This window comes from Choloepus didactylus, chromosome 4, assembly GCF_015220235.1.
Source record: "Choloepus didactylus isolate mChoDid1 chromosome 4, mChoDid1.pri, whole genome shotgun sequence".
In the NCBI taxonomy this organism is placed as follows: Eukaryota; Metazoa; Chordata; class Mammalia; order Pilosa; family Megalonychidae; genus Choloepus; species Choloepus didactylus.
Window position 1 is genome coordinate 173,906,429 of NC_051310.1, and position 27,607 is coordinate 173,934,035.

Sequence of the window (27,607 nt, forward strand, 5' to 3'; positions counted from 1 at the left end):
TTCTTGTAACAATCCTAAAAAGTTAGATGCACTATTCTCTTTATTTTATGAATTAGGAAACTGAGGCACTGAGAGATCAAACAACCTTCCCAAGGTAAAATACATGGAAGAATGGGATTTAAACCCAGAAATCTGGTACCAGACTTCTACACTATGCTTTCACAAACATCATCTTGTGATTCCCTTACATAACAATTCCAAGAGATGCACACAACAGACTCAAACACACACCAGGAACCACTTGGCCAGGAATTAAAGGGGATGCCTGGATGATAATAGCCTACTAGACTCCTGCTTTAGTTCTGTCTCCCACCTTCTGCTGGCTACATTTTGTTTGGAATTTAATTTGCCTTATATTATGTTAATTTCTAGAAAAAGTTTATTAGTGTTTTTTTCTGAAAGAAAAAATAATTAAGGAGGAAATAAATCAGTGAATGCCCCACTAAATAGAGCAGATGCTTTATGGCCTGGAGTCTTTTCTTTATTTTTTTAAATTAAAAAGAAAAGCTTTTATTGCTTTTATCTTACTTGCAAAGCAATGCATAATCATAGTTGAAAAATTAGAAAATTTTGATATACAAAAGGGAGAAGAAAGCATCCATAATCCAACTACCTCATGACAACCTCCGTTAATATCTCAGTAACTCTTCTTTCAGGACAATGTATATAGATGTTTCTTTGTTTGGTATGTGTTCTTGTGTTTGTGTGTATGTGCTTATGTATGTCTAAACAGATGTATACTACATGGTATCATGTACATTGAAACAAACTTTTCATATGTAGCAATGTGTTGAACATTTTCCATATCAATAAATTTCATGTATGACATTATATTTACTATTTAATTGTGATTTATTGTATTAAATATACCATAATGCATTTAATACCTCCTCCACCCCCTCTAGGTTTTCACTGTAAAAAGTGTAACAGTTTACTGACTACTTGGGACCCAGATGTCATAGAGACTTCCACAATTCTATAGTACCCCTTCCCAACAACTCCTCCAGGAACCTTAACTTTGTGCTGTTAATTGCTTGATCAATTGTTATTTGTAGAAGCTTTTGCTTTTTGGCTGGAGGAGGAGGAAATTTTTATTTTTGCAAGGGGAGGGGCCAAAGGGGAGGGCCGAAAAGGATTCAGCGGCTGCTGTGGCATCTTCTCTCCATCGTCTCCCTGGCCTGGGCTGAGCATTTGTGCTTCAAGTTCTAACGTCCCAATCATTTTGCCTGTTTTGTTTGTTTATTTACCTTAAGAATTATAAATCAAGCTTAGATAATGTTAAACACAATATGTTCCATCATCCTACCTTCATTATGAACTGGAAGGACAGATTCAAATTTAGACTCTTAGAACTCTTCTAAATTTCTGCTCTGGAGTCTGCTCCCACTAGTAGCCCATCCCATTTCATCTTCCATCCTTGGCTCTGTCCTACAAAGTGAACAGCCTCAAACACATGAGATTAGACACTCCAGCCCCCATGGTCAAGCCCCTCCTCATCTACCTCATTCTTCCCAAAATGGTCATCTCTTGGCCTCCTCTTGCAACTGGAAGTGTTCATATCTGCCATGTATTCTGCTTGCACTGGTTCTGGAAGTGGGCTTGGGGCCTCTGGGCAAGGAGCTAAGGGGTCTAGAGAGGGGACTGCAGGCTCGGAGCAGGCACCTGCCATTGGCCCTGGGAACTCCTCGCCTTGTGGGAAAGAACGTAGCTGGAGGGCACATAGAGCAAGGCTGTCACGTGTGCTCTGTAGGAGGTACCAATTAAAATGTATCGTTAATTATTTATATCTGGAGTCTTTAATAATTCATGTGTGAATTTTGCACTACCACCAAATGAGAAACATTTAAAGATTGAAAACTAGAATATATATGTATTTTTTTTACACAGAACTACCAAGAGAGACAGTTGCATATACAGCATGGTTATGGAACAGAAGGCTAAGTCTACTGTCCTTCCAATGTGCCTAAAGCTGTCCCTCCCCACCATAGCCCCATTCTCCCAACTTCTCTGCTTTTCTCCCTGCAGTTCCTACTATTGAATTTACCAATTTGTATGCATTGCCAGTCTGCAGTGGAAATGTATTGGCTTGGGGTTACAGAGACTAGAAGACTTGCTTCCTCTCAGGGTGGGTAGCTTCTGATTGGCCTGCAATATTTGGGAAATCTTGGCTTTTTCCTGTCATATCGCAATGTACTTCTTCCAGTTTCCATGGACTTCCAGCTTCTGATTTCTCCCATTGGCTTCTCCTTCTGTATCTGATTTTCTTCGCTTGTAAGGACTTAAGTCATATTGGATTAAGGCCCACCTTCATTTAGTTTGAGCACACCTTAGCTAATAACTTCAGAGGTCCTATTTATAAATAGGCTCATACAGACATGATTCAATCTCCAATAGATGGCATGAAGCAACATCAATGGCTGATCTTTACTTCTTTTTCCTAATTAAGTTGGAACTGATTAGTAGTGGTTCTGTGTGGAAAGTGTCTTTGTAGGAAAAGTCGGGGGAGGTATCCATGAGCTCATAAAGGTAGGCTCAGGATCCACAGAGTGGTCCAGGGACAGAACACCCGCATCACCCCCCTCACTCCCTCCTCCTGCCCCCCACCTCTTAAGCAGGGTGGGCTGCTTCATGCTGACCAACACCAGGCCCTGCCTCTACTTTGCTTTCCCTATGCAGCATGGAATGATACTAGCACTTTGTCCTTGAAGAAGCAGCCTACGTGATGGTCTAACCTCTCCTCTTCTGCCAGGCACTTACTTCTGATAACTATATCCTGTTTTGCTGTGGGTTGTTTTTTTTTTTTTTTTTTTTAATAATTTTTCATAGAAGTAAAATCTAGGCTATACTAGAACAGACTTAATTCCATAGTTGCATATGGTTATATTTTTGCCCCCAGAATTTCACTTTATATGAATAATATTGTATTTAATCATAACTGAATAGCTTATTTATTAATTTAACATATAATTGTTGAGTGCCCAGTTGATAGCAAGCACTGTTCTAGGCACTGAGGGAACAGTGGCAGTGCAGATTAATAAATTTCCTGCTTTATGGGAACTCCAGTGATGCAAAAAGAGAGTAAATAAGTAGACAAAGGTAATGTAATTTCATTTAGTAATAAATTCTAAGAAGAAAAGTTAGGGATAAGGGGCTAGAGAGTGCTGGAGAGGTGGGTGCATTTTACATAGGATAGATAGAATGGTAGGATGATATTTGAGCATCCCTGGCTAACATGAAAGTAGAGAAGCACAGGTCTGGAGATGATTGTTCCAGCCACAGGCAAAAGCTCATAGAAAGCTGTTGTGATCTTGAAGATGCAAGTACTTTTTTAGTTGGTGAAACTGATTGAATCATACGGCAAACTACAAAGGAGCATCCCTTTCTTAAGGAATGGGTGATTTGGGAATTACCTCTTGTTGTAAGGGTTTAAGTGCTCTACTCAAAAGCAAGCATCATTAGAGGTATAAAAAGAAACAATAATAGGGTTTATAACTTTGAAAATTCTTTTTGTGGTTTCTGCTCAAAAGACAAATGCCAAAACAAGATTTTGACATTGTTTGAAACTAATGCAATCAATTCATCTTAAAATCTTTGTCTAACAGAGACTGCATTACAGAAAAATGTATAACTTGTAATGATGATTCAAAATAATACAGGTACCACGTGGCTGCCGCTCTCCTATTTTTATTTATCCACTAATAATAGTGGATACGCTCCCCTATATGATGAATTCTTGTTCTTAGAAATGTTCTTTAGTAGCAGAGAATCCATAGGGAAGAATGTGAGTTGTTACATCATATGTATTTTTTCTAAAAAGCACAACAAAGACTCTGTCCTGCTGTTTCACAGAAGAGGCAATAGGAAAATCAGCAGGCTAGGGTGACTTTACTGAGAGTGGTGATGAACTGAACCACAAGCTACCAAGGCTGCTGTGAAGCAATTGGGCATCCCTGGGATGAGGTCCAGGATTGTTCCTTAGCCCTGTAGCCACTTTTGTACTCTGGCAACTTTCTTATTAGATTGTCATCATGCAAACTGCTTAGTGGCAGATGGTCCTTAAGTGACACATAACTCTGCTGTAGGATGTATTACTGAGTGACATTCACACCTTATCCAGCTTGGTCCCATCTGCCCAGAGAGGTGTTTGTAAATTCAACTCTGATGATGCCACTGCAGACTGTGTCCCAAGAAGTGTTCCCTTTAATCCTTGGCTGTGGCTACCACTTTACACTGGCATGGATTAGAGGAGCTCATTTGAAGATCATCATAGGCTCTGATTGGAAAGAGCATATTAGTAATGATTTCAACAGAAGCAGAGTTTGAGCTTCTGGTAATTACTATTCCACCAGACCAACTGAGACTCAGGACTGCAATTAAAAAGAAACGATCGTCCATATATAATGACTTTCACACTGCATGATACTATTAAATAACTATCATTAGCTGCTAAAGCATGTACTACCATTTTCCAGAGCCCTTTTTCTGCCAAGAAATTTAAGACCAAGAATGATCAATGAATGAGTCAGTGGCATGATAATTGTTGATATAGGACATGCAAACTGAAATTATTCAGAATGATTTAAATGTATAAGGAATTATTACAGATGATGATATTACCCAGATTTAAGGCTTTCTTTGCAAGAGACCCAAAGTTCATTTCTCTGCATATAAATCTTATGGGTTAGCAAAGAGGAAGGTACTATGTGTATTTGGAAAAAATAAAACAAGGAGGTGACCAGCTATTTTCCAGGTACAGTGTAGGGTGCTTGGGTACAAAGATAAACAAGATATAGGCCCTGTTCTCAACAGGCTTACAGACTTAGAAAGGGGAAAGACAAGAAAGCAAAAAATCACAGCACAGTGTGACGAATACAATAATCTCAGTGTGCATGTGGTACATGATAGCACAGGATAGTGCAGCTTGTAGGAGAGAGTTGGGATGGGGGAAGAAAATCAGTCTGCTTAAGTATCTGTAAATTCTCAAGAGGATGTTTCATTCTCCCCTTCCTCGGAACCAGGTCCTTTCTTCTCTCGTATCTAAAATGTTTACACCACGGCAGCATAGGAAATCGAGTAACCACAGAAGGGAGGGCTGGAAGACAGGTAATTGCCACAGGGAAAATGAGTTTATCCTAATGTTTTCAAGGGTTTAGACAGGTGAATTTTAAAAAAAATTAAACAAGACAGGAAGATTGCTGATTTCTGACTTCTTATAGGCTGTGAGTTTTGCACATTTACAGCCATCCCAGGCTCCATCATTTTTCCTGTTTCAGTAGTAAATTTTTACTTTGAATTGAGGTCTGAAGGGAAAGCAGATTCTTAACAGGGCTCACTCTCTTAATATAATTTAAAAATAGCTGAGACCACAATCTTCATGTTGCTTAGCCTAGAAATGCCTCCTTTTGTTTGTTTGTTTTTGTTTGTTCTTTGGTTAATGCACAGATACAATGATGAGAAGTACATGACTGAAGAGGAGAATTCTGACAATGCCCTTTGATAACACTGCATGGCTTATACATATCTCAGTCTCTCTCTTTTTTTAATTGAGGTAAAGTTCACATAACATAAATTATCATTTTAAACATTTTAAAGTTCAGCGGCATTTAGTATATTCACAATGTTGTGCAACCATCACCACTAATTCCAGAACATTTTCATCACCCTCAAAAGAAATCCTGTACGCATTAAGCAGTCATTGCCCACTCTTCCTCCCTCTATCCCCTAGCAACCACTAATCTGTTTTCTGTCTCTATAGATTTGCCTATTCTGGACAATTAATATTAATGGAATTTTATAATATGTGATTTTCGGTTCTGGATTCTTCCACTTAATATAGTGCTTCCAGGTCCATACATGTTTTAGCATGTATCTATTTTATTCATTTTTGTGACTGTGTAATATTCCATGTATGGGTTTATAAACCATGTTTTGTTTACCTGTTCATCAATTGATAGATATTTGGGTTGTTTCTACTTTTTGGCTATTATGAATGGTGTTCCTGAAAAAATTCACAATCAAGTTTTGTTTGAATACCTGTTTTCAATTCTTTGAAGTATATAGCTAACAATGGAATTGCTGATCATATGGTAATTACATGTTTAACTCTTTGAGGAATCACCAACTGTTTCCCAAGGCAGTTGAGCCATTTTATCAATTTCCCTGCATTCTTGCCAACATTTGCTATTTTAAAAAAATCATTGCTATCCTAGTGAATGTGAAGTGGTATCTTATTGTCAATCTCTTTTTATAGATAAATAATCCATCATAGCAATCACTTCAAAGGCAAAAAGAAAACATGCTCATGTCAGGTCTTAAGTGTCTTCTTTTGTATATAAGGCCACCACTAAATTGAGAAGAGATTTTCCTAAGATGAGGTGCTAAGTGAACATAATGAGATTCTGAACAACAGGCCTATCCTTTACCCACTCGCATCACCCAGTTCCCCTGGAGCCACTATGATCAATGCCAAGGAAACTGAATGATGACTTGAAATGCCAACCCCTGAGGAAGAGCCAGGTGTCTCTAGTCAGTGATTAGCAAAGAGGCATCTATACTATTATAAGTCCTGGCTAATATATGTTCTTCTGGAGGAAATCCATTTTTTTTTAACCAGACGAACAGTGATTCCTTTTCTCCATGTGCTGTACTTTTTAAGAATAATGAAATATAACTAGCCACCAATTCCACATCCCACTTTCATTTAGATACATCAATGAGTTAAGCAGCTTGGACATTATGAAATTTCAAATTCCTTCTTAGCAACTTCCTCATAATAATACAGTGTCCATTGGACAAATTCCTTTGAATCTGTAGTCACTTATTTTATCTCTGGTTGCCATAACCAACTACATTGTGCAGGTTATACTTTACATTTTAGAACACTTAGGTTTGAGAACTAAAACACACAACACACATATGCAAATGATCACCAGGATAAAGCAGTGGGGCATTAGGAACCAAACCATGCTAGTATTTTTTTTTTTTTTTTTCAATTTTCTGCATCCACTTCTGCCTTCTGGACTGACTGGTACAAATAGCCTCTATTAGTTTAGTTTCTATTTGTTTGCCTCTCCTTGATGTAAATAGACTCTGATGGGAGGGAAAGCTGAGACATATATCCCATTGGGTGCCATCTGGTAGAGAAGGCCTGGCTAGTATATGTTCTTCTGGAGGAAATCCATTTTTTTAAACCAGATGAACCAGAAGAACTAAAAGGGAACTGGAGACAGAACACAATTTGAAAGGGGCCAGCACTCAGCTGAAGCAGGTAAGTCTTCTTGGGAACTGGCACCTTTTGGGGGTGGGGGGCGGTGCAGAACAGCATTTATAAATGAACAGGGGAGCTGGATGGAGTGTAAGTCTTCCTTTTTCGGAAACAATTGGAAAGTCAGAGGGATCCTAGGCTAGGAATGGCTGGAAGACCCAGAAGTCCTTAAAAATCATGGTAGTTGTACATCCATTCTTTCTTACACGGAAATCGTTAAATTCCTAAATTAAGTAAGCAAGCTTTAGGGTTTCCTAAATTGATTTCTGTGTCTTAATGGTTTAGGCACATGTTCTAGAACTGGGTCACATGTCAGGGGACCTCAGAAAAGGCGGAAGACAGCCTAATATTTCATGGAAAGACCCTAGTATCATCCTGCGGGGTTTCCTGAGTTGGTGGTGACAGGTCTGGCCACGTGCGTGGATTTAGAGGAGCTGTCGCCCCAGCCCTCTCAGGCCATTACACTCTCCTAGTCCGGGGCCCTCCAACTCTTCTGGGTACAAAGTACAGCAGGAGCGCGGGAGGGGCTGTTCCAAGAGGGGCAGTGTTCTCTTTTCGGAATGAACACCTAGATGGATTTCTAATACAGCGCCCGGCACGTTCCACAGAGCCCCAGGCTCCTCCCGTGCTCCCAGCCGCGCGTCCTTGTTCCCGAAATCGATATTCCTCTGGGAGACGCAGGGGGCTCTGGGCACTACAAGCTTAAGAGATTCGCGTTGGTTTACTAGGGCTCCTGAACACTCTTGCCTGCGAAGAGCTGCTTGCGGTGTTAAAACGCAGAAGCCCGTAATACAGGCTATTGTTGTCCTTCTCATAATGCTTGCGTCTTAGGGTCAGTTTCTGCGACTCTTCGAGTATTTACGTGGGCGCCTGTGTGGAGTATGGTCTGAAGAAGGGAGATGGATCACGCAGGGAAAGTCAACGCGCTACCAAAATACACAGGTACTTTGCACTGACCATCTCCGCGTTTGTCTGGAGACAGACTCTCGAGACGCGCCTGTCTGGGTAAGCATGGCTGGGAGCTCGCGCTGCGGGTTCCTAGGAGTAGAGTTAAGGCTGAGCGGCAGATGGGGGCTTAGGGCTCCGGGCGCCCGAGCGGGAGAGGATTTGGAGTCTCTCCAGGAGGGGGAGCAACTGAGGGGGAACTGAGACGAACTCCACACTTTCGTGTCTGGGGTCTGCTTCAGTCTTTGCTTTCCATAGGAGTCGAGTCGGGTGGGACAAATCTACACCCTTCGCTACCACCCACCTCCAGGAAGGGGGAAAAACTCCCTATGTTTCTCCGAGAGATGGGTAAAGGGTGCTAAGGGAGTAGCTCAGAAGCAGCGGCTCGAGTTGAGCCCAGACAGGACTGGAAAGGAAAAGAAATTGGGGGTGGGGTGGGGGAGACGAGGAACCTATTTCGCCTTCCTCCCTCTCTTTTCCCCCTTCTTTTCGTAGCTGCTGACGTGCTGGTGGTGCCTATTAATCATTCACCAGCCCAGAGTCGCGCCAGTTAATGGCTGTGCCGCGTGGGGCTCCAGCCTCCGGGTCTCCTTTCTCCACGCTTTCTTGTTCCCAGGCGCCCAGGAGCCGCAAGCGGCAGAGCGCAGTCAGCTGCTGGGGCGATGCGCCCAGCCGGCGCCGGTCCAAGCCGAGCTTCCCGCCGCCACTGCCCGCTACTCCGGGCCCGGGGGAAGCAGTGAGCTGTGGGCCAGCGTCCCGAGAGCCGAGGGAGGGCGCAAGCGGCAGGGGAACTTGGGAGAGTGTCCTAGCCCCGGCAGTCCCGCCGCTCTCCCCTACCCCCCAGCTAGGATGTTTCCCAATGGCACCACCTCCTCTCCTTCCTCCTCTCCTAGCCCTAGCCCGGGCAGCTGCGGCGAAGGCGGTGGCGTCAGGGGCCCTGGGGCCGGCGCTATGGACGGCATGGAGGAGCCGGGGCGCAACGCGTCCCAGAATGGGACCTTGAGCGAGGGCCAGGGCAGCGCCATCCTCATCTCCTTCATCTACTCCGTGGTGTGCCTGGTGGGGCTGTGTGGGAACTCCATGGTCATCTACGTGATTCTGCGCTACGCCAAAATGAAGACGGCTACCAACATCTACATCCTTAACCTGGCCATCGCGGATGAGCTGCTCATGCTCAGCGTGCCCTTCCTCGTTACCTCCACGCTGCTGCGCCACTGGCCCTTCGGCGCGCTCCTCTGCCGCCTCGTGCTCAGCGTGGATGCGGTCAACATGTTCACCAGCATCTACTGCCTGACTGTGCTCAGCGTGGACCGCTACGTGGCCGTGGTGCACCCCATCAAGGCAGCCCGCTATCGCCGGCCCACTGTGGCCAAGGTGGTGAACCTGGGCGTGTGGGTGCTGTCGCTGCTCGTCATCCTACCCATCGTGGTCTTCTCCCGCACCGCGGCCAACAGCGACGGCACCGTAGCCTGCAACATGCTCATGCCCGAGCCCGCCCAGCGCTGGCTGGTGGGCTTCGTGCTGTACACATTCCTCATGGGCTTCCTACTGCCCGTCGGGGCCATCTGCCTGTGCTACGTGCTCATCATTGCCAAGATGCGCATGGTGGCCCTCAAAGCCGGCTGGCAGCAGCGCAAGCGCTCGGAGCGCAAGATCACCCTGATGGTGATGATGGTGGTGATGGTGTTCGTCATCTGCTGGATGCCTTTCTACGTGGTGCAGCTGGTCAACGTGTTCGCCGAGCAGGACGATGCCACCGTGAGCCAGCTCTCTGTCATCCTTGGCTACGCCAACAGCTGCGCCAACCCCATCCTCTATGGCTTCCTCTCAGACAACTTCAAGCGCTCTTTCCAGCGCATTCTGTGCCTCAGCTGGATGGATAACGCCGCCGAGGAGCCGGTCGATTACTATGCCACGGCCCTCAAGAGCCGCGCTTACAGCGTGGAGGACTTCCAGCCGGAGAACCTGGAGTCGGGTGGCGTCTTCCGTAACGGCACCTGCACGTCCCGGATCACGACGCTCTGAGCCCTGGCCCGGCAGGGGCGCGGCACCGGGAGCAGGCGAGGGGTGGGGAAGGCGGGAGGTCGCGGCTACAGCAGGAGTGTATCCTGGAAGGCGCCAGGGTGCAGTTGAGGTGATGTGGGGCTAAGGGCTTCGCGATCCTCGGGTGGAGGGACTCGGAAAAATGGAGTTGGGCGTTTTGCTTATCAACTGGAAAGGCTTTCAGCCACATTCTCCTCTGTCTCCCCTTCTTCACTGCGCTCACTCCTCTTTTCATCTCGCTATGTACCCCCATAACTTACCTCCTTTCTGCCCCGCTAAGAGCAGATCACGAACTCATTAACTTCACCAATTGGTCGTGACCCTCGAGCCCTCCAACCTCTGTCTCCGTTTGTTTAAGCTGAGCCACTGTTACCACCGCGGGTTTCCCTCGGGGTGAGGCCCCAGCTTGCCCTCAGCCTTCTGTGCCCGGCCGCGACCCCCACCCCCACCCCCGCCAGAAGACCTGCGGGTTCTGCTTTGTGCCGCCCGCGGAGTCTTGGGACCACCGCAATCTCTTTGCTCAGCCCTCCTTTAAGGGAAGTCGGACTTGAGAATGACCTAGGCAACTGGTCTTTTCTCCTATTCCTGAATGGGTGTGTGCCCTTCCACGAACCCTCCACCGTTCCCATTCCACCCAGAGCCGAGCGGAGCCAGGTGCTTAGTAAAATCGGTCCCGCGCCTCGAAACCCAGGCATTCTTCAGTCCCCATCCCAGCTCCCCATCGAAGCAAAAAGGAGCAGAGAACAAGGCGACTGGAGAGTTTTCAGAAGATTCTGGTGTGTTGGGGATTGTAACGGAAACCACCCTACCGCCAGGCTTAGAATCGGCGCCCGCAGTTTCAAATACTGAGCGCTGGGTACTCTTGTGTCACGGGTCTGTGCTAGGAGAGGAAGGGTAGACTTTCCCCAGCGCCCGCTCGGGCGCACCAGCAGGTCCTCTTGGCTTTCTCTCTCGCCCAAGCTTCTAAAGGAGTAGACCTGAGCGTAACAACAGACTCTGTTTCCTGCTCCGGTTTATCTCGATGACCGGGCACCTGGACCGGGTTTTAGGGATACGCCTTCGGAGCCCTGGCCAATCCCGGCCTCGCCACCGCCAGCCGTTGGTTCCAGACTGTGGACTTCTGGGCCCCAGAGGGTTTCTGCCTTTCAAGCGGTGCCTAATAAGTAATTTTCTTGTTTAAACTATTTATTTATTTATTTATTTGCAGTGTTTGAAAACGCGTCTCTGCTTTCCTTTTCTCTGCTCGTCTAGCCCCAGGCCTATTTTCCGGAACACTGGGGGGGGGGGGTGGAGATGGGAGTACAGGGAAGCTCTTCCCCAAGGCCACCTCAAAACCTCTCCTCTTTGCTGGGTGTTCTGATTATCCTTTCCTCTAGACTTTCTATTTTTGCTTGTGTCCAGTGAAGTTTTTTTCCCCCCATACGTTTCTTACTGTAGTCTCTCGTTTGTCTTATAACTTATGTGTGTCAGCCTCCTCCCCGTGAAATGTGGATAGTCCTGAGCTCCTGGCTTTAAATATCAGCCTGTGTATGATTTGAGCAGAGGCTTTAAAATATATATGTATATAAATAATACATGCACATATCATATATATTTTTATTTATTTATCTTGCTCCTTGTCATGAGTCCATGAAACAATTGCCAACTGCAGCCACTAATGCTCACAGCTGTGAGGCCGGCTGAGACATTTTCAGATTTGGAGTTTAAGCAGTACTCAAACCTGGAACCGAGAAATCTAATTCAGACACAGATCTTAAAGTCTGCTAAGGATGTCTTCACTTATATCCCTGCTTCCTCTTGGTTTCAACAAAGGTTATTCTAACATGTAACCCAGTTAACACTGTCACTTTGAAAGTGGAGTAATTTGCATCTATTTTTAATCTCACCAACTACGTTGGAAGCCTGAGCAGGGCAAGGACCAATAATTTGGTTTCTTTGTATTTCCTGTGTTGCTCTAGTATGCTGGCTTGTACATAGTAGGTACTAAATACATGTTTGTTAGTTTATTGTTTAAGTAATCCCAAGTGTAGTACAAAGATCAGGAGATACTAAATTTGGGGTTCTCAGGTTCTCTCATTGACATGATACACAATGGTTGAAATCAGTATGGAAAAATATTTTATGTATATTTTCTTCAGAAGCATTTTGCTTTCCTGAAAGCAGTAAACAAGAGTTAAGATGCCCCTAATGTTTTGTTTAAACAAATAACAATATGCTTTTGGTCATAAATGGGAAATTTTTGTTCTGTCCCTAAATAAGGATTACATTATTACTCTTTTGAAAAATAGATTTTTTAATGGTTAAGAACAGTGAAATTTACAAACCAGACTCTTGATCATTATTCTCTTAAGGGGATGCCAATCTAGTGCTCTTAACCTGTTACAATTGTAATAATAACTAAATAAACAGATATATTATGCTGTTGCGAGTTGTCTGACTTTATGATTTAAATTTTAGTCTTTTAATGGATTACTTGAAAACACATCCACACACTGACTTGGTTGTCTTATGCTTCACTTAGATTTTAATAAGAAAGCTTTCAGGTCACCTTCAGAAATGTTACTAAGATTGCATTACACTTTGGATTATTTTTTTGAAAGCCTGTTAGTTTAGAAAGAGAAGGAGAGAAGTTGAGTCAGTATGGAGAGGAAGCAGTGCACTGGTGTCCATTATCTATGGCTTTCTGTTGTCTCCAAACTAGATGATATCCCAGTCTCTCACAGATTAAATTAGTCTGCCCTCATTTATGATCTCAGATTTTGTTGTTGGAGCTAAGTAATTAGTAATTTACATCCTGAGGATAGATAACGGGAGAAAAAAAATAAGCTCTCCTAAAGATGTTCCAGAGGGCAGTGGGTAAAAGAATTAGAAAAATCAGATTTCAGCATAAGAGAAAAAAGACATTTTATGATTTGTTTAACAACAGTCATTCCCATCTGTGGAAGGATTTAAGAAGGCACTAGAGGAGTATTTTTCAAGCCTTGATTCCAGCACTGGAGTAGGGGGTGGGACTTCAAATGCCTTCAAATATGCTTTAGTTCTAGGATTTATAGTTCTATATATTACCACAATATGACTGAGGATGACTGGACTTTTGGCTTTTTGCTATTTTTAAAAGCTATCACAGAGTGGTAAATTAAACTCCTAAATTAGATGTGCAGAGAAAACACATTTCATTATTTCAGTTTTTACTAATTCCAGGACCCTTCCAGCTAATTAGCTAGGAGAAAAATTAAAGAAATATTCAAACATCCTCAATTGAGCTGATGATTTAAATGGCCATTTTGAAGAAATTTCATTTAAGGCCATAGCCCTCTCAGAGTCATCTGTGGACTCATACAGATCACCGGTCTGCTGGTCTACCCCAGCCACTGTAGAGGAGTGACTTCACCCTGTGGCCCCCAGGGTGAGCCGCTTGGCTCAATGACTAAAGGGGACCAAGATTGGCTTTAGACTGGTGATTTTCAGTGTCCATTAAGCCTGACCATGTCTCCCTCTCTGTCTGTGGCTCTGTTCTAGGTCTTACAAATACCTTTTTATCTTTGTTAACTTCACTCCACACACCTCACATTCCTTTTTACTCCAGAAGAAAAAACATAGGAGTTGAATCCTTCTGTCTTAGCCCTTGATGTGCTGAAATAGGAGAGAATATTTAGCAAATCCCTGCCCACAACCTCCCTCCACCCCCAGTATTTCCAAGCATTTTGCTTTGCCTAGAAGTTAAGGATAAGCCCTCTGCTATCCTAATACTATGAGTCTCACCTCGGGATGAAAGACCGAAATGACATAGTTGAGGATGCCTGCAAACACAAGTAGTTAAAAGTAAAATATTAAAAATGTCACTGGTGGGGAGGGAGGCAACATCATCCAAAGAGGAGATAGGATCTTTGAATAAAAGTCCTTTGGTAAAATTTTGACTTTGATAATAAAAGTAATCATTTTCAAAACATATTTTAATCTCAGTGATAGTATCCAAAAGCTGGAAATAGTACATGCACTTACGACTTAGATAACAGGTATGCTACCAAAAATCTTTGGAATAATAATAGACCTTAAATTTTTTAAAAAATGATTATCTTTTTAAGTCAGATTGATCCAAGGCCTCAGTTTTGAGTGGACAAGTATAAAAGGAAGTAAGAAGTGGGGAATGCCATCAGCTAACATACTATCTCTGCATTGGAGGCTGACTTGAGCTCCTCTTCAGCATCTACATTTCCAGAATGATGCAGATGAAGACCTCAATTGCTTCCAGTGTTAAGAAAGATTTACTATGTATTTGGAGGAGGACGCATTATGGTGTCCAGTTGTTTGGTCAAGCAAGCACTGACCAGATTGTTAACATGAGAAAATTTCATGGATTTAAATCATCAGTAAGTTCATTGCATCTACAGCTGATTACATCTATAATCAGCTAAGGAAATGGCCTTCAAACATGAGAGGAGTCTCATCTAAGTAGATAAAGGCCTTAAAGGGAGAAATGATGATTTCAGCAGTCAGAAGGAGGAATTCCCATGTCTACTTCAGCCAGCCAGCTTCTCTGAGGGAATTAATCAAAAATTGTCAGTGGATTTCCCAGATTGTGGACTTCCCTGTGGAATTCAGACTTGCCCATCCCTGCAGTTGTGTGAGCCAATTCCTATAATAAATCTCATATTATTTATATCATATATAATACAAATGTTGCTTCTTTTTCCCTGGAAATCCTGACTAATTCAACATAATTTACCCTTGGAGCTGGGAATGAGTGTCAACTCCACCTAGAAGTGAGAGGGTAGGGAGTGGATCCCTAGAGAAAAAGTGAGATCCAATTACCCAAAATAGGTAATAAATGCTATGTTGCATGGCAACAATTAAATAAAATAAACCTCATCTACAGTTACTCAGCACATAGTCAGGCATATCACAGAAAGAGCACAGTAAATAGCGTATTCTACTACTAATGTTGTTGTTTTGACCATTATTGTTACATCTGCAAAAAGAAATAGAGAATTGAAGTGATTCAAGTTTTTAAATTCTGCTACTCAATCTAGTCATATAATTAAGTGGATGGTGTAAGATTTATTGAAATATACAAAACTTTGCTTCATTTTTTTTTGCATGTAAGCACTTATGAAAGTTGAGCAAAATACTTTTTTATTTATTAATGCAATATATTTTTCTATTAAAAAGAGTATTAGTGATGTGTTTAATTTGAGAAGTTCAAAGTATCTCACAAATATTAAAAGAATTTTGATATAGAGCCTGACAGATTCTATATGTTCTCAAGTAAATGAATCACTCTGAGCCTCAGATTCCATATCTTTAAAATAAGAATAACCAGATATTAATCCAGATGGGTACAATTTATTACATTCCAATAAGATTAATGATTATTTAAACATATATTTTTTAAAAAGTGATAAGGGCATTTTAATGTTATACACAGTGTACACTTTAGCACACTGAAGCTGGCATTGAGATTAAAAACACACAGAACAAAGCATGAAGTGATATGCAAGGGTTTGACTGAGCCAGGTATGATGCTACACTTTATCACAAGCAACTGGGGATAGGTTTGCTTTACATACTTAAATAATATTAAATAATATTTAAATAACAGAAATAAGGTAGCCCACCAAAGCCAGAGATGGATACCCAGTGTTAGTGAAATCATATCCAAGTACGGTTCCTCTTGTTTTACTGTGGCTTACACATATATCTGTGCCACATATTTGGGGACCTGAAATACCACCATGAAGACAACCAAATCCCATGAAGTAGACTGGCAGTTTCAGTTTCCCTCAGATTTCACAATATAGTTACATAAAACTGTCAGTACCCAGAGTTTAAATTACAGCAACAGGGCAGGCAGAGAAGGAAAGAGAAGTAACATTTATTCAATATCTACATTGCAAGGGACAGACACTGCTAGGTGTCTTACGTGCAATCTCATTTAGTCTTCTCCAAGAACCCTATGAACTGGAAATCTTTATTTTTCTTACAAGCAAAAGCAGAGAGAGAGAGAGAGAGAGAGAGAGAGAGAGAGAGAGAGAGAGAGAGAGAGAGAGAGAGAGAGAGAAGGAGAGACAGACAGACAGACAGACAGACACTGGTTGGACACTTGTGCAACATGTTAAAGGTGGGAAGTGGAGAACCAGGACTGAAAATCAGTGGCTATATCACCACGGGCAGGTTATTTTCCACTCTGTTCCTCATGTCCATTAACTGAAAAAATAGAATAAAAATGATTTTATCCCCATAACATTAGCAATTCCTTTCAGCACTTTTTATACACTTTAATTAAATAATCCTTTACATTTACATAATTATCATAGAGATAGTAATAATTCGAGAATGCTGGAAATCACAAACATAATTTCATTTCACTTCTGAAGAAACAGTAAACATGTTCTAATTACTAGGAATTAACTAATTAAGACACAGTAATGGTCATTAGAATATTACAAAACCCTGGAATTTAAAAAGGCAAGATTCTACGTGAGCAACATTAATTCATTCCCATAAACTACTCTAAACAGATTTTAGGACATTAGTAGCAATTTGGGATATTTTTCCTTCTATTTAAACTCTTAAGTTGTTCTGTTGTAACAATAGTTTTAGAGTAATTGAAAAGCATTAAACTACATCTTTTTTTCTGGCAGTCTTCCCAATTAAGAGGTCAAGCCATTTATCAGGATGCCAATTAACAGAATCCCCTGAATTGTTCAAGTGAATAGAGTTTAGTTAGAGAAATAGGAGAAACCCAGAAAAAAAAAATCACCCTTCTAAAATAGTTACAACTGATGTTACAAAACTGGAAAGCAACTTATTTCCTTGTAAATTCCCTTTTAATTATCTTATTGAATCTACAAGGCAGTAGGAAGAGCATGCAAAACAAAGAGGTAGATATGCAAAACACAATTTCAAGCAGCTGCTGACACTTTAAATTTGGGGTCTGCCAAGTAGTTCTCTTAAATGAGTGCTGTCTCACCTGCAGCTGCATCCCTCATCTCATTTGCAAACCAAGGATGGATTTATAAGAATAAAATTGATGACTGCATTGATTCCTCTGAGAGTTTTACTCCTTTTCCAGTGACAGTATCTTTTCGAAAGTGAGAATGCCTAGAATCATCAGAACCAACATCTGGTTATACCCCCTTTCAAAATGAAATAAAACTGACTCCACTCCAAATTGAATGTATTTTCAAATCTTCCTCTCACTTTTCTGACAAGAGCATAGGAAATATTCAGCAGCCTTTGGTAAACCAAGCAATGTGTTCTGGCAAAGATGTGAGCATCAATGGGAGGACGGAAGGTCAACCAAGATTTGCTTGGGCAAGACTCAGCTCTTACTCTCACTTCCTAAAGCACAGATGGAGCAACCTGATTACCTGGTTGTTTTCCATTAGTCCATAAATTCTCTGGGAGCCATTTGTCTTTGATTCCTCTGTGCCTAGCATACCATCTGTATTAGTACAGATTCTCAAGGGAAACAGAACCAGTTTGGAGATGTTAAGCTAAGAGATGAAGCCTAGAGTTCACCCAGGAGAAGCTAGGTGAGAAACCACAGATGCTTAGAGAGAAAGCCACTGGAATCAGAAGCTGAAAGCAACATAACCCAGGAGCAAAGACCAGCAGACTCTAGCCATATGCCTTCCCATGTGACAGAGGAACCCCAGATGCCACAGACCTTTCTTAAGAGAAGGTATCCTCCTGTTGATGCCCTATTTGGGACATTTTCATGGCTCTACAACTGTAAATTTGTGAACAAATAAGCCCTCATGGTAAAAGCCAATCCAAATTAAAAATTATGTGTCTTGGTAGGGCAAGATGGTGGAGTGGTGAGGTGTGGAATTTAGTCTCTCCTTTAAAGCAGCTGGTAGTTACCCAAGAACTATATGAAAGTGTTTTCAGAGTCTCCAGTGATCAGTCACACATCAGACACAAGTTTGGAATTGGAGGAAAAGCTGAGATCACAGCAAACATTGTAAGTTCCCCTGATGAGCAGTCTGGTGCCCCTCCCCACCCAGACCCCATGGACTATCTTGCAGTTGGCTCCCTGAAAGGGAAAAACAAACAAACAAACAAACAAACAAACAAACAAACAAAAATGATTGCTGAGGGCAAGAAGGGGGGCTCAATGCAACCTCAACTGCAGAATTAATTAACAAATTAATTAACTAATTTTTGGAGTTGGGGGTGCTAAAGAAGGACTGAGCTCTGAGAAGGGGGGCACATAAAAGCAGGCATCCATTCCCAGGCTCTAAAAAAGCCTCCCCCTCTACATTTTGTCCCTTCTCCCTTCTCACTGATTCCTTGTTTTTTTTTGCACTTCAATAACCCCCAGCAGGGGTGGAATTGAAGCTGTTGGAAAGTAATTATCAGACAATAGCCCAAAGTACATCTTTAAATGCTGTATTCTGACACTGACAAAACCTCCAGGCTGAGGAAAGGCTTTTAAAAGGGGCTCCTTTTTTTTTTCTTCTTTTTCTTTTCTAATTTTTAATCTAAAAGTAACATATATGATTATATTCTGTCAGAAAGCTCAAGTTGAGGGACTAGGCTGGTCTTGCAGGAAGACAGAGTACCCAGAACTTCTTTGAATTCTGGGTTCAGTTCTGAGGGGGTCTTCACCCCTATCTTTAATTGGCAACTCAGGCTGACCAAGGAGTTAGGCTGGGGTTGCCCCAAAGAGGAGAGAGTAGAAGGGAGTAGTGCCCCTGGGAGACAATTGGAGTTCCTGGGATTGGGAGAGTGGAGGGAGGTCCAACTCAACTGACAGCCCTCCTTCTGGGAACTCAGACCCCGGGGCTGGAATTCAGATTCCAGCTTCGGTCAGCCATGACTCTGACAGGATCAGAGTCACCAGGAGAACTAAAGGCTCCATACCTCCTTACACTGATGGGGGAGCTGTGGGCTGGCAAGCATGACCTGCTGGACAGGAGAGGAAAAGCAACTTATTCTAGAGGCCTTACAGGAGGGTCTCATTCTCAGGGAAACTCCATACCCTCCTCATGAGACCTGGGCCTCTATAGACTGGGAAAATCTGATGGGAGTTGACCATATCTGAGGAGACACTCTCACAAAAAAGCTATATAGAGGCAGGGAAAGAAACAGAAAAACAAGAGATGAAAAATTCTGAGCAACTAAATAGAACCTAAGTTAGAGGTCTAGAATAAGTTGAACTGAACAGCAGACATCAGAGAACAAAGCCAACCAACAAGAAACCCCCAGGTAAAAGAGTGAAAATGAGCTCCAGAATAAACTAATCAAGAAAATCAGATGCCCAGACAACTTAAGATAACAAGCCATACTAGGAAACATGAAAATATGGATCAGCCAAAGAAATAAACTTAATAGTTCAACCAAGATACAGGAGTTGAGGCAATTAATGCTAAATCAATTCAATGAACTGAAGGAAGATAAGGCAAAAGAGATGAAGGATATAAAGAAGACACTGGATGACCATAAAGAAGAATTCATAAACTTGAAAAACCAAACGGCAGAACTAATGGAAATGAAGGCCACAATGGAGGAGATGAAAAACACAATGGAGGGACACAACAGTCGATTTGAACAGGCAGAAGAAAGGATCAGTGAACTGGAAGACAAGACATTTGAATTCATACATACAAAAGAACAGATGGTGAAAAAAAATGGAAAAATATAAGCAGGATCTTAGGGAGCTGAGTGACAATATGAAATACATGAATATATGTGTTATGAGTATCCTGGAAAGAGAAGAGAAGGGAAAATGGAAAGAAAGAATAATAGAAGACATATTCACTGAAAATTTCCCAACTCTTATGAAAGACAGAAAATTAGAGATTCAAGAAGTACAGTATACCCCAAACAGAATAGATCCCAATAAACCTACTCCAAGACACTTACTGTTCAGATTGTCCAATGTCAAAGACAAAGAGATAATTCTGAAGGCAGCAAGAGAAAAGCAATTCATTACACACAAGGGAAGCTCCATAAGACTATGTACAGATTTCTCCACAGAAGACAGTGGCATGATATATTTAAGATGCTGAAAGAGAAAAACTGCCAACCAAGAATTCTATATCCAGTAAAAATGTCCTTCAAAAATGAGGGAGAGATTAAAATATTTTCAGACAAAAAGACACAGAGAGAGTTTGTGAATAAGATACCAGCACCACAAGAAATACTAAAGGGAGTGCTACAGCCTGATAGGAAAAGACAGGAGAGAGAGGTTTGGAGAAGAGTGCGGAAATGAAGATTATCAGGAAAGGTAAAAGGAGAGAGAGTTAAAAATAAGATATAACATATAAAATCCTAAAGACAAAATGGTAGAAGAATGTACTGCCTTTACAGTAATAACACTAAATGTGAATGGATTAAACTCCCCAATAAAAAGACACAGACTGGCAGAATGGATTAAAAAACAGGGACACAAGGACACAAGGACAAAAATAAACTGAAAGTGAAAGGTTGGAAAAAGATATTTCACACAAACAACAACCAGAAAAAAGTGGGAGTAGCTATATTAATATCAGACAAATTAGACTTCAAAAGTAAAACAATTAAAAGAGACAAAAAGGACACTATATATTAATAAAGGGGTCAATTCATCAAGAAAACATAACAATCATAAATATTTATGCATCAAGCCAGAATGTCCCAAAATTCATGAGGCAAACACTGAGATCACTGAAAGGAGAAGTAGATGCCTCTACAATAATAGTTGGAGACTTCAATACACTGCTCTCAACAATGGATAGAACATCTAGACAGAGGATCAATAAAGAAATAGAGATGTTGAATTGTACAATAAATGAACTAGTCTTGACAGACATTTATAGAACACTACATCCAACAATAGCAGGATACACTTTTTTCTCAAGTGTTCATGGAACATTCTCTAGGACAGACCACATGTTGGATTGCAAAGCAAGCCACAACAAATTTAAAAATATTGATATTATACAAAACACTTTCTCAGACCATAATAGAATGAAGTTGGAAGTAAATAACAGGCAGAAGGTCATAAAATTCACAAATATATGGAGGCTAAACAACACCCTCTTAGAAAACCAGTGGGTAAAGGAAGAAATTACAAGTGAAATTAGTAAATACCTCAAGGCTAATGACATTGAAAACACAACATATCAAAACTTATGGTGTGCAGCAAAAGCAGTGCTGGGAGGGAAATTTATTGCCCTATATGCCTATATTAAAAGAGAAGAGAGAGGAAAAATTGAAGATTTAGCTGTTCACTTGGAAGAATTAGAGAAAGAACAGCAAACTAATCCCATAGCAAACTGAAAGGAAGAAATAACAAAGATTAGAGAAGAAATAAATGAAATTGAGAACAGGAAAACAATAAAGAGAATCAACAAAACCAGAAGTTGGTTCTTTGAGAAAATCAATAAAATTGATGGACCACTAGATAGGCTAACAAAAAGAGGGAGAAAGAGAGAAAGAGAGAGAGAGAGGGAGAGAGAGAGAGAGAGAGAGAGAGAGAGAGAGAGAGAGAGAGAGAGAGAGAGAGAGAGAGAGAGAGAGAGACAGTCGATGCAAATAAATACAATCAGAAATGGGAAGGGAGACATAACTACTGACCCTGCAGAAATTAAGGAGATAAAGAGGTGATACTATGAGCAACCTATATGCTAAGAAACTAGACAACTCAGACAAAATGGACAACTTCCTAGAAAAGCATAAACAACAAACATTGACTCAAGAAGAAGCAGATGACCTCAACAAACCAACTACAAGTAAAGACGTGGAGTCAGTCGTCGAAAAGCTCCCAAAAAGGAAAATCCCAGGACCAGGTGGCTTCACATGTGAATTCTACCAAGCATTCAAGAAAGAATTAGTACAAATCCTGCTCAAACTCTTCAAAAAAAATTGAAGAGAAGGGAAAGCTACCCAACTCATTCTATGAAGCCAACATCACCAACCCTAATACCAAAATCAAAGATACTACAAAAAAAGAGAAAATTATAGACCAATCTCTTTAATGAATATAGATGCAAAAATCCTCCAAAAAAATACTTTCAAGTTGAATCCAGCAGCAGGTTAAAAGAATTATACACCATGACCAGGTGGGTTTTATTCCAGGTATGTGAGGCTGGTTCAACACTAAAAAAGGTGTGTGTAATACACCACATCAATAAATCAAAGCAAAAGAACCACATGATCATCTTGATCAATGCAGAAAAGGCATTTGACAAAATTCAACACCCTTTCCTGATGAACACACTTCAAAGGATAGGAATAGAAGGGAATTTTCTCAATAGGATAAAGGCAATATATGAAAAACCCACAGCTAATGTTACACTCCATGGGGAGAGACGGATGCCCACTATCACCATTGTTATTCAATATTGTGCCAGAAGGGCTAGCTAGAGCAATCAGGCAAGAAAAATAAATAAAAGTCATTCAAACGGGAGAGTAAGAAGTAAAACTTTCACTGTTTGCAGATGACATGATTCTATACGTAGAAAATCCAGAAAAATCTACAGCAAAGCTATTAGAGCTAATCAATGAATACAGCAAAGTAGCAGGCTGCAAGATCAACATGAAAAAATCTGTAGTGTTCTTATAGACAAGTAATGTGCAAAATTCCATTTACAATAGCAACCAAAAAATCAAGTACTTAGGAATAAACTTAACAAAGGCCACAAAAGACCTATGCAAAGAAAACTACAAGAAACTGCTAAAAGAAATGAAACAGCACCTAAAAAATGGAAGAATGTACCATGTTCATGGATTGGAAGGCTAAATATAATTAAGATGTCAACTCTACTTAAACTGAATTATAGATTCAATGCAATACCAATTAATATCCCAACAACTTACTTTGCAGAAATAGAAAAACCAATAACCAAATTTATTTGGAAGGGAAAGATGCCCCAAATAGTCAAAAAAGCTTGAGAAAGAGGAGTGAAGTGGGAGGTCTCACACCACCTGACTTTGAAGCAGGTAGAATAGCTAGAAGGAAATAACTGGCATGGCAGAACTCTGATATATAACATGCTTTGAAATTTGCTCATGTCAAAGCTACTGTGCTCAAAACAACTTGGTACTGGCATAAGGACAGAGATACTGACCAACGGAATCAAATTAAGTGTTCAGAAATAGACTCTTGCATCTACTGACAATTGATCTTTGATAAGGCAGTCAAGCCAAAACAACTGGATGGAGCAACCTCTTCAATACATTTAGTAACACTGAATGATATGCTTGGGAGTGGTTGAGATAGGAAAACTTATGTTGTATATACGTTTCCATAATGGAAAAAAAGAGCAACTAAAAAGACAATGACAATTAAAAGCAATGCATGATCCTGGGCTGACCTAATAATGGAGGAGAGAAGACTCAAAGGGACATTGTTGGGACATATGAAAAAGTTGGAATATAGACTGCAATCAATATAGAATGTAATCAATTTATATCAATGTTAAATTTCTTGAACTTGGTAGCTGTACCAAACTACATAAGTGAGTATCTTTGTATTTAGGAAATGTACATGGAAGTATGTGTTCAAAAGGCATGTTACATACACCATACTTTCAAAAGTAGATTAGATAGATAGGTAGGTAGGTAGGTAGATACATAGACAGATAGAAATAGATAGATGAATAGATAAAATGATATGACAAATGTGGCAAAATGTTAAAATTGCTGGATCTTGTTATCTCAGTGCAGGGGTTTATGCTGGCATTCTCTGTATGAGTTTTGTATTATTTTTACAACTGTCTCTATATGCTTGAAATTATTTCAAAATAAAAAGTTTAAGAAAAAAATGAGGCCCAGGAATCCATTTTTTTACATTTTTTATTATGAAATATAACATATACAGAAAAGTGATGACTTTCAAAGTATGCTTAAACAAGTAGAGAACAAATTTCAAAGAATGTTATGGGTTACAATTCCACAATTTCAGTTATTTCCTCATTGTGAAGTACAACATATGTACAGAAATGTGATAACTTTCAAAGTACAATTTAACAAGTAGCTGTAGAGCAAGTTTCAAAGCATGTTATATATCACAGTTCTGCCATGCCAGTTATTTCCTTCTAGCTATTCTAGTACCCTTGAAACTAAAAAAAAATTATATAAAGTTTCAGTACTTGTAATCCTTTGTTAAATCCTATCTTGTCAGTTGCTACTTCTCTTTCTCATTTGATCACTTTCTCAATCTTCAGGGGTATTTGGACAGTGACTATCCTAACTTGTTCATATTGAAAAGGGGTGTCAACATTATGGGTAAGGGAGATGCATCTGGTTGATGTTCTTGGAGAGGTTGTTGCCTCTGGGTTTTGGGACTTATCTGGCATAGGAACATTCTGGAGGATTTGAGTTTCTGAAAAGTAAACTTAGAGAGTGAAACTTTTATAGAATCTCAGATAGAGACCTAGGTATTTTTCAGTCTTTTTTGGACTACTGTTGATTAGAGCTTGGCATACTATGGGCATTTGGAATTTGTGGCTGCAACTTACGTAAGATTAACTGCCAGGACAGTCTCTTGTCTCTATTTGAAATCTCTTAGCCATGAAACCTTATTTTTTTTTTACCTTTATTTTATGCCCTTTGGTGAAATAGGCATTTTCAATCCCTGGATGCCAGGGTCAGGCTCATTCCTGGGAGTTGTGTCCCATGTTGACAGGAAGAGTCATTCCTCTGGGAGTCATGTCCCACACTGTAAGGCAGGTAATGAATTTATTTGCAGATTTGGAGTTAGTGAAAGAAAGGCCATATCTGAGCAACAAAAGATGTTCTCTGGAGGTACCTTTTAGTCATAATTATGGGAAGGCTTAGCTTCCCTTTTATAGCCATAAGTTTCACTAGAGCAAGCCTCAAGATTGAGCATTTGACTTATTAAGTAGGGGGTTCTTAATTTGACATAACATATTGTGTCCAAGATAATCAATGTCTCACATTATCTTCATTTAGTTATACAGTCATCACTCTTAATTTTAAACAATTATCATAACCCAAAATACTTCAAAGCCCTTATCAGTCCCTAATTATTTATCCCTAGTGTTAGTGTGGTACTGGTAAGGTAAACTTATTAAATATAGTCTATAATATGTAGTGAGTAGTTTTCCCATACACCATTCTGTTTTTATCTCTTTGTACTAGTGTCAGACTTTAGAAGTAGATCATGCAAGCACTTATTTACATTTGTGTGCTAATCGGTGGGATACATGCCTTTAAACAACCACTTTCAATCATGTTTGCCTTCTCTGTGGCACTGATACTTATAATCCCATTAGTGAACTATCATCACTCCTGTCCATTCCCATATCTTTAAGTTCACCTTCATTAACATGCCTGTACATACTAGGAAATCATTCCCCCTTCACTAGCTTCTGTCTATCTCCAGGTCCCCTATATTCTACATTATAAGGCACTTATTTTACATTGTTCAGGGAGATCATATTAGTGATAACACACAATATCTCTCCTTTTTTGTCTGACATTTCACTCAGCACTTTGTCTTCAAGGTTCATCCATGTTTTCATATGTTTCAGGACCTCATTCCTTCTTGCTTTTGTATAGTATTCCATCACATGTATATACCACATTTTGTTTATCCACTTGTCTGTTGAAGGACACTTGGGTTGTTTCCATCTCTTGGCAATTGTTAACAATGCTGTTATGGACATTGATGAGCAAATGTCTGTTCATGTCATTGCTTTCGGATCTTCTGTTTATATAGCAATAAGTGAAATTGCCAGATAGTAGGATAACTTGATATCTAGTTTTCTGAGGAACCACCAAACTGTCTTCTGCAGTGACTGTACCATTCTACATTCCCACCATCAATGAATAAGAGTTCTAATTTCTCCACATCCTCTCTGGCATTTGTAGTTTCCTGTTTGTTTAATGGCAGCCATTCTTATTGGTGTGAAATTATATCTCATTGTAGTTTTGATTTCCATTTCCCTAATAGCTAGTGAGGATGAACATTTTTTAATGTGTTTTTTAGCCATTGTATTTTCTCTTTGGAAAAATGTGTTTTCATACCTTTTGCCCATTTTATAATTGGACTGTTTATACTATTGTTGTTGAGTTGTAGGATTTCTTTATATGTGCTGGATATCAGTCTCTTGTCAGATATATGGTTTCCAAATATTTTCTCCCATTGAGTTGTCTGCCTCTTCACCTTTCTGACAAAGTCCTTTGAGGCATAAAAGTTTTTAATTTTGAGGAGTTTCCATTTTTCTATTTTTTTCTTTTGTTGCTTATGCTATAGGTGTAAGGTCTAAGAAGCTATCTCCTATTACTAGGTCTTGAAGATGTTTCCCCACATTATCTACTAGAAGTTTTATGGTACTGTTGTACTGAGATCTTTGACCCACTTTGAGTTTATTTTTTTAATAGGGTGTGAGGCAGGTTTCCTCTTTCATTCTTTTGGATATGGATATCTAGTTCTCCCAGCCCTATTTGTTGAAGAGACTGTTCTGTCCCAGTTCAGTGGGTTTGGGGCCTCAACAAAAATCAGTCAACTATAGATCTGGGGTCTATTTCTGAACCTTTGCTTCATTTCCATTGGTCAATATGTGTATCTTTGTGTGTATACCATGCTGTTTTGACCACTGTGGCTATGTAGCAGGCTTTAAAGTCAGGAAGTGTAAGTCCTCCCACTTCATTTTTCTTTGTTAGAAAGTTTTGCTAATTCAAGACCCCCTTCCCTTCCAAATAAATTTGATAACTAGCTTTTCCAAATCTGTGAAGTAGGTTGTTGTAATTTTTATTGCAATTGTATTGAATCTGTAGGTCAGTTTGGGTAGAATTGACATGTTAATGATGCTTAGCCTTCCTATCCATGAACACAGAATATCTTTCCAGTTATTTAGGTCCTTTTTTATTTCTTTTAGTAAAGTTTTGTAATTTCCTGTGCAGAGGTCTTTTACATCCTTGGTTAAGTTTATTCCTAGATACTTGAATGTTTTAGTTGCTATTGTGAATGCAATTTTTTCTTGAGTGCCTCTTCATTTAGGTCATTTCTAGTGTATAGGAACATTACTGACTTTTGCACACTGATCTTGTATCCCACCACTTTGCTGAATTTGTTTATTAGCTCAAGTAACATTGTCAATTTCTCAGGATTTACGAAATATAAGATCATATCATCTGCAAGTAATGACAGTTTTACTTCTTCCTTTCCAATTTGGATGCCTTTTATTTCTTTGTCTTGCCAGCTTGCTCTGGCTAGAACTTCTAGCACAATAATAATAATAGTTGTGAAAGTGGGCTTCATTTTCTCTCATTCCTGATCTTAGGAGGGAGGCTTTCAGTCTCTCACCATTGAGTACTATGCTAACTTTGGGTTTTTCATATATGCCCTTTATCATTTTGAGGAAATTTCCTTCAATTTCTACCTTTTGAAGAGATTTT

General features: G+C 40.5%; 1 protein-coding gene across 1 annotated transcript; it reads left to right on the forward strand.

Annotated features, from left to right (window-relative positions):
- The first annotated feature begins 9,058 nt into the window (after positions 1-9,058).
- On the forward strand, positions 9,059-12,499 carry SSTR1 (somatostatin receptor 1). The gene has a single exon (XM_037831551.1). It carries the CDS (start codon positions 9,059-9,061, stop codon positions 10,232-10,234), a length of 1,176 nt encoding a protein of 391 aa, XP_037687479.1. The 3' UTR covers positions 10,235-12,499.
- The last annotated feature ends 15,108 nt before the right edge of the window (positions 12,500-27,607 follow it).

Coding starts and splice junctions, on each gene's coding strand:
- SSTR1 (XM_037831551.1), top strand. CDS start 9,059: ATGTTTCCCAATGGCACCACCTCCTCTCCTTCCTCCTCTCCTAGCCCT.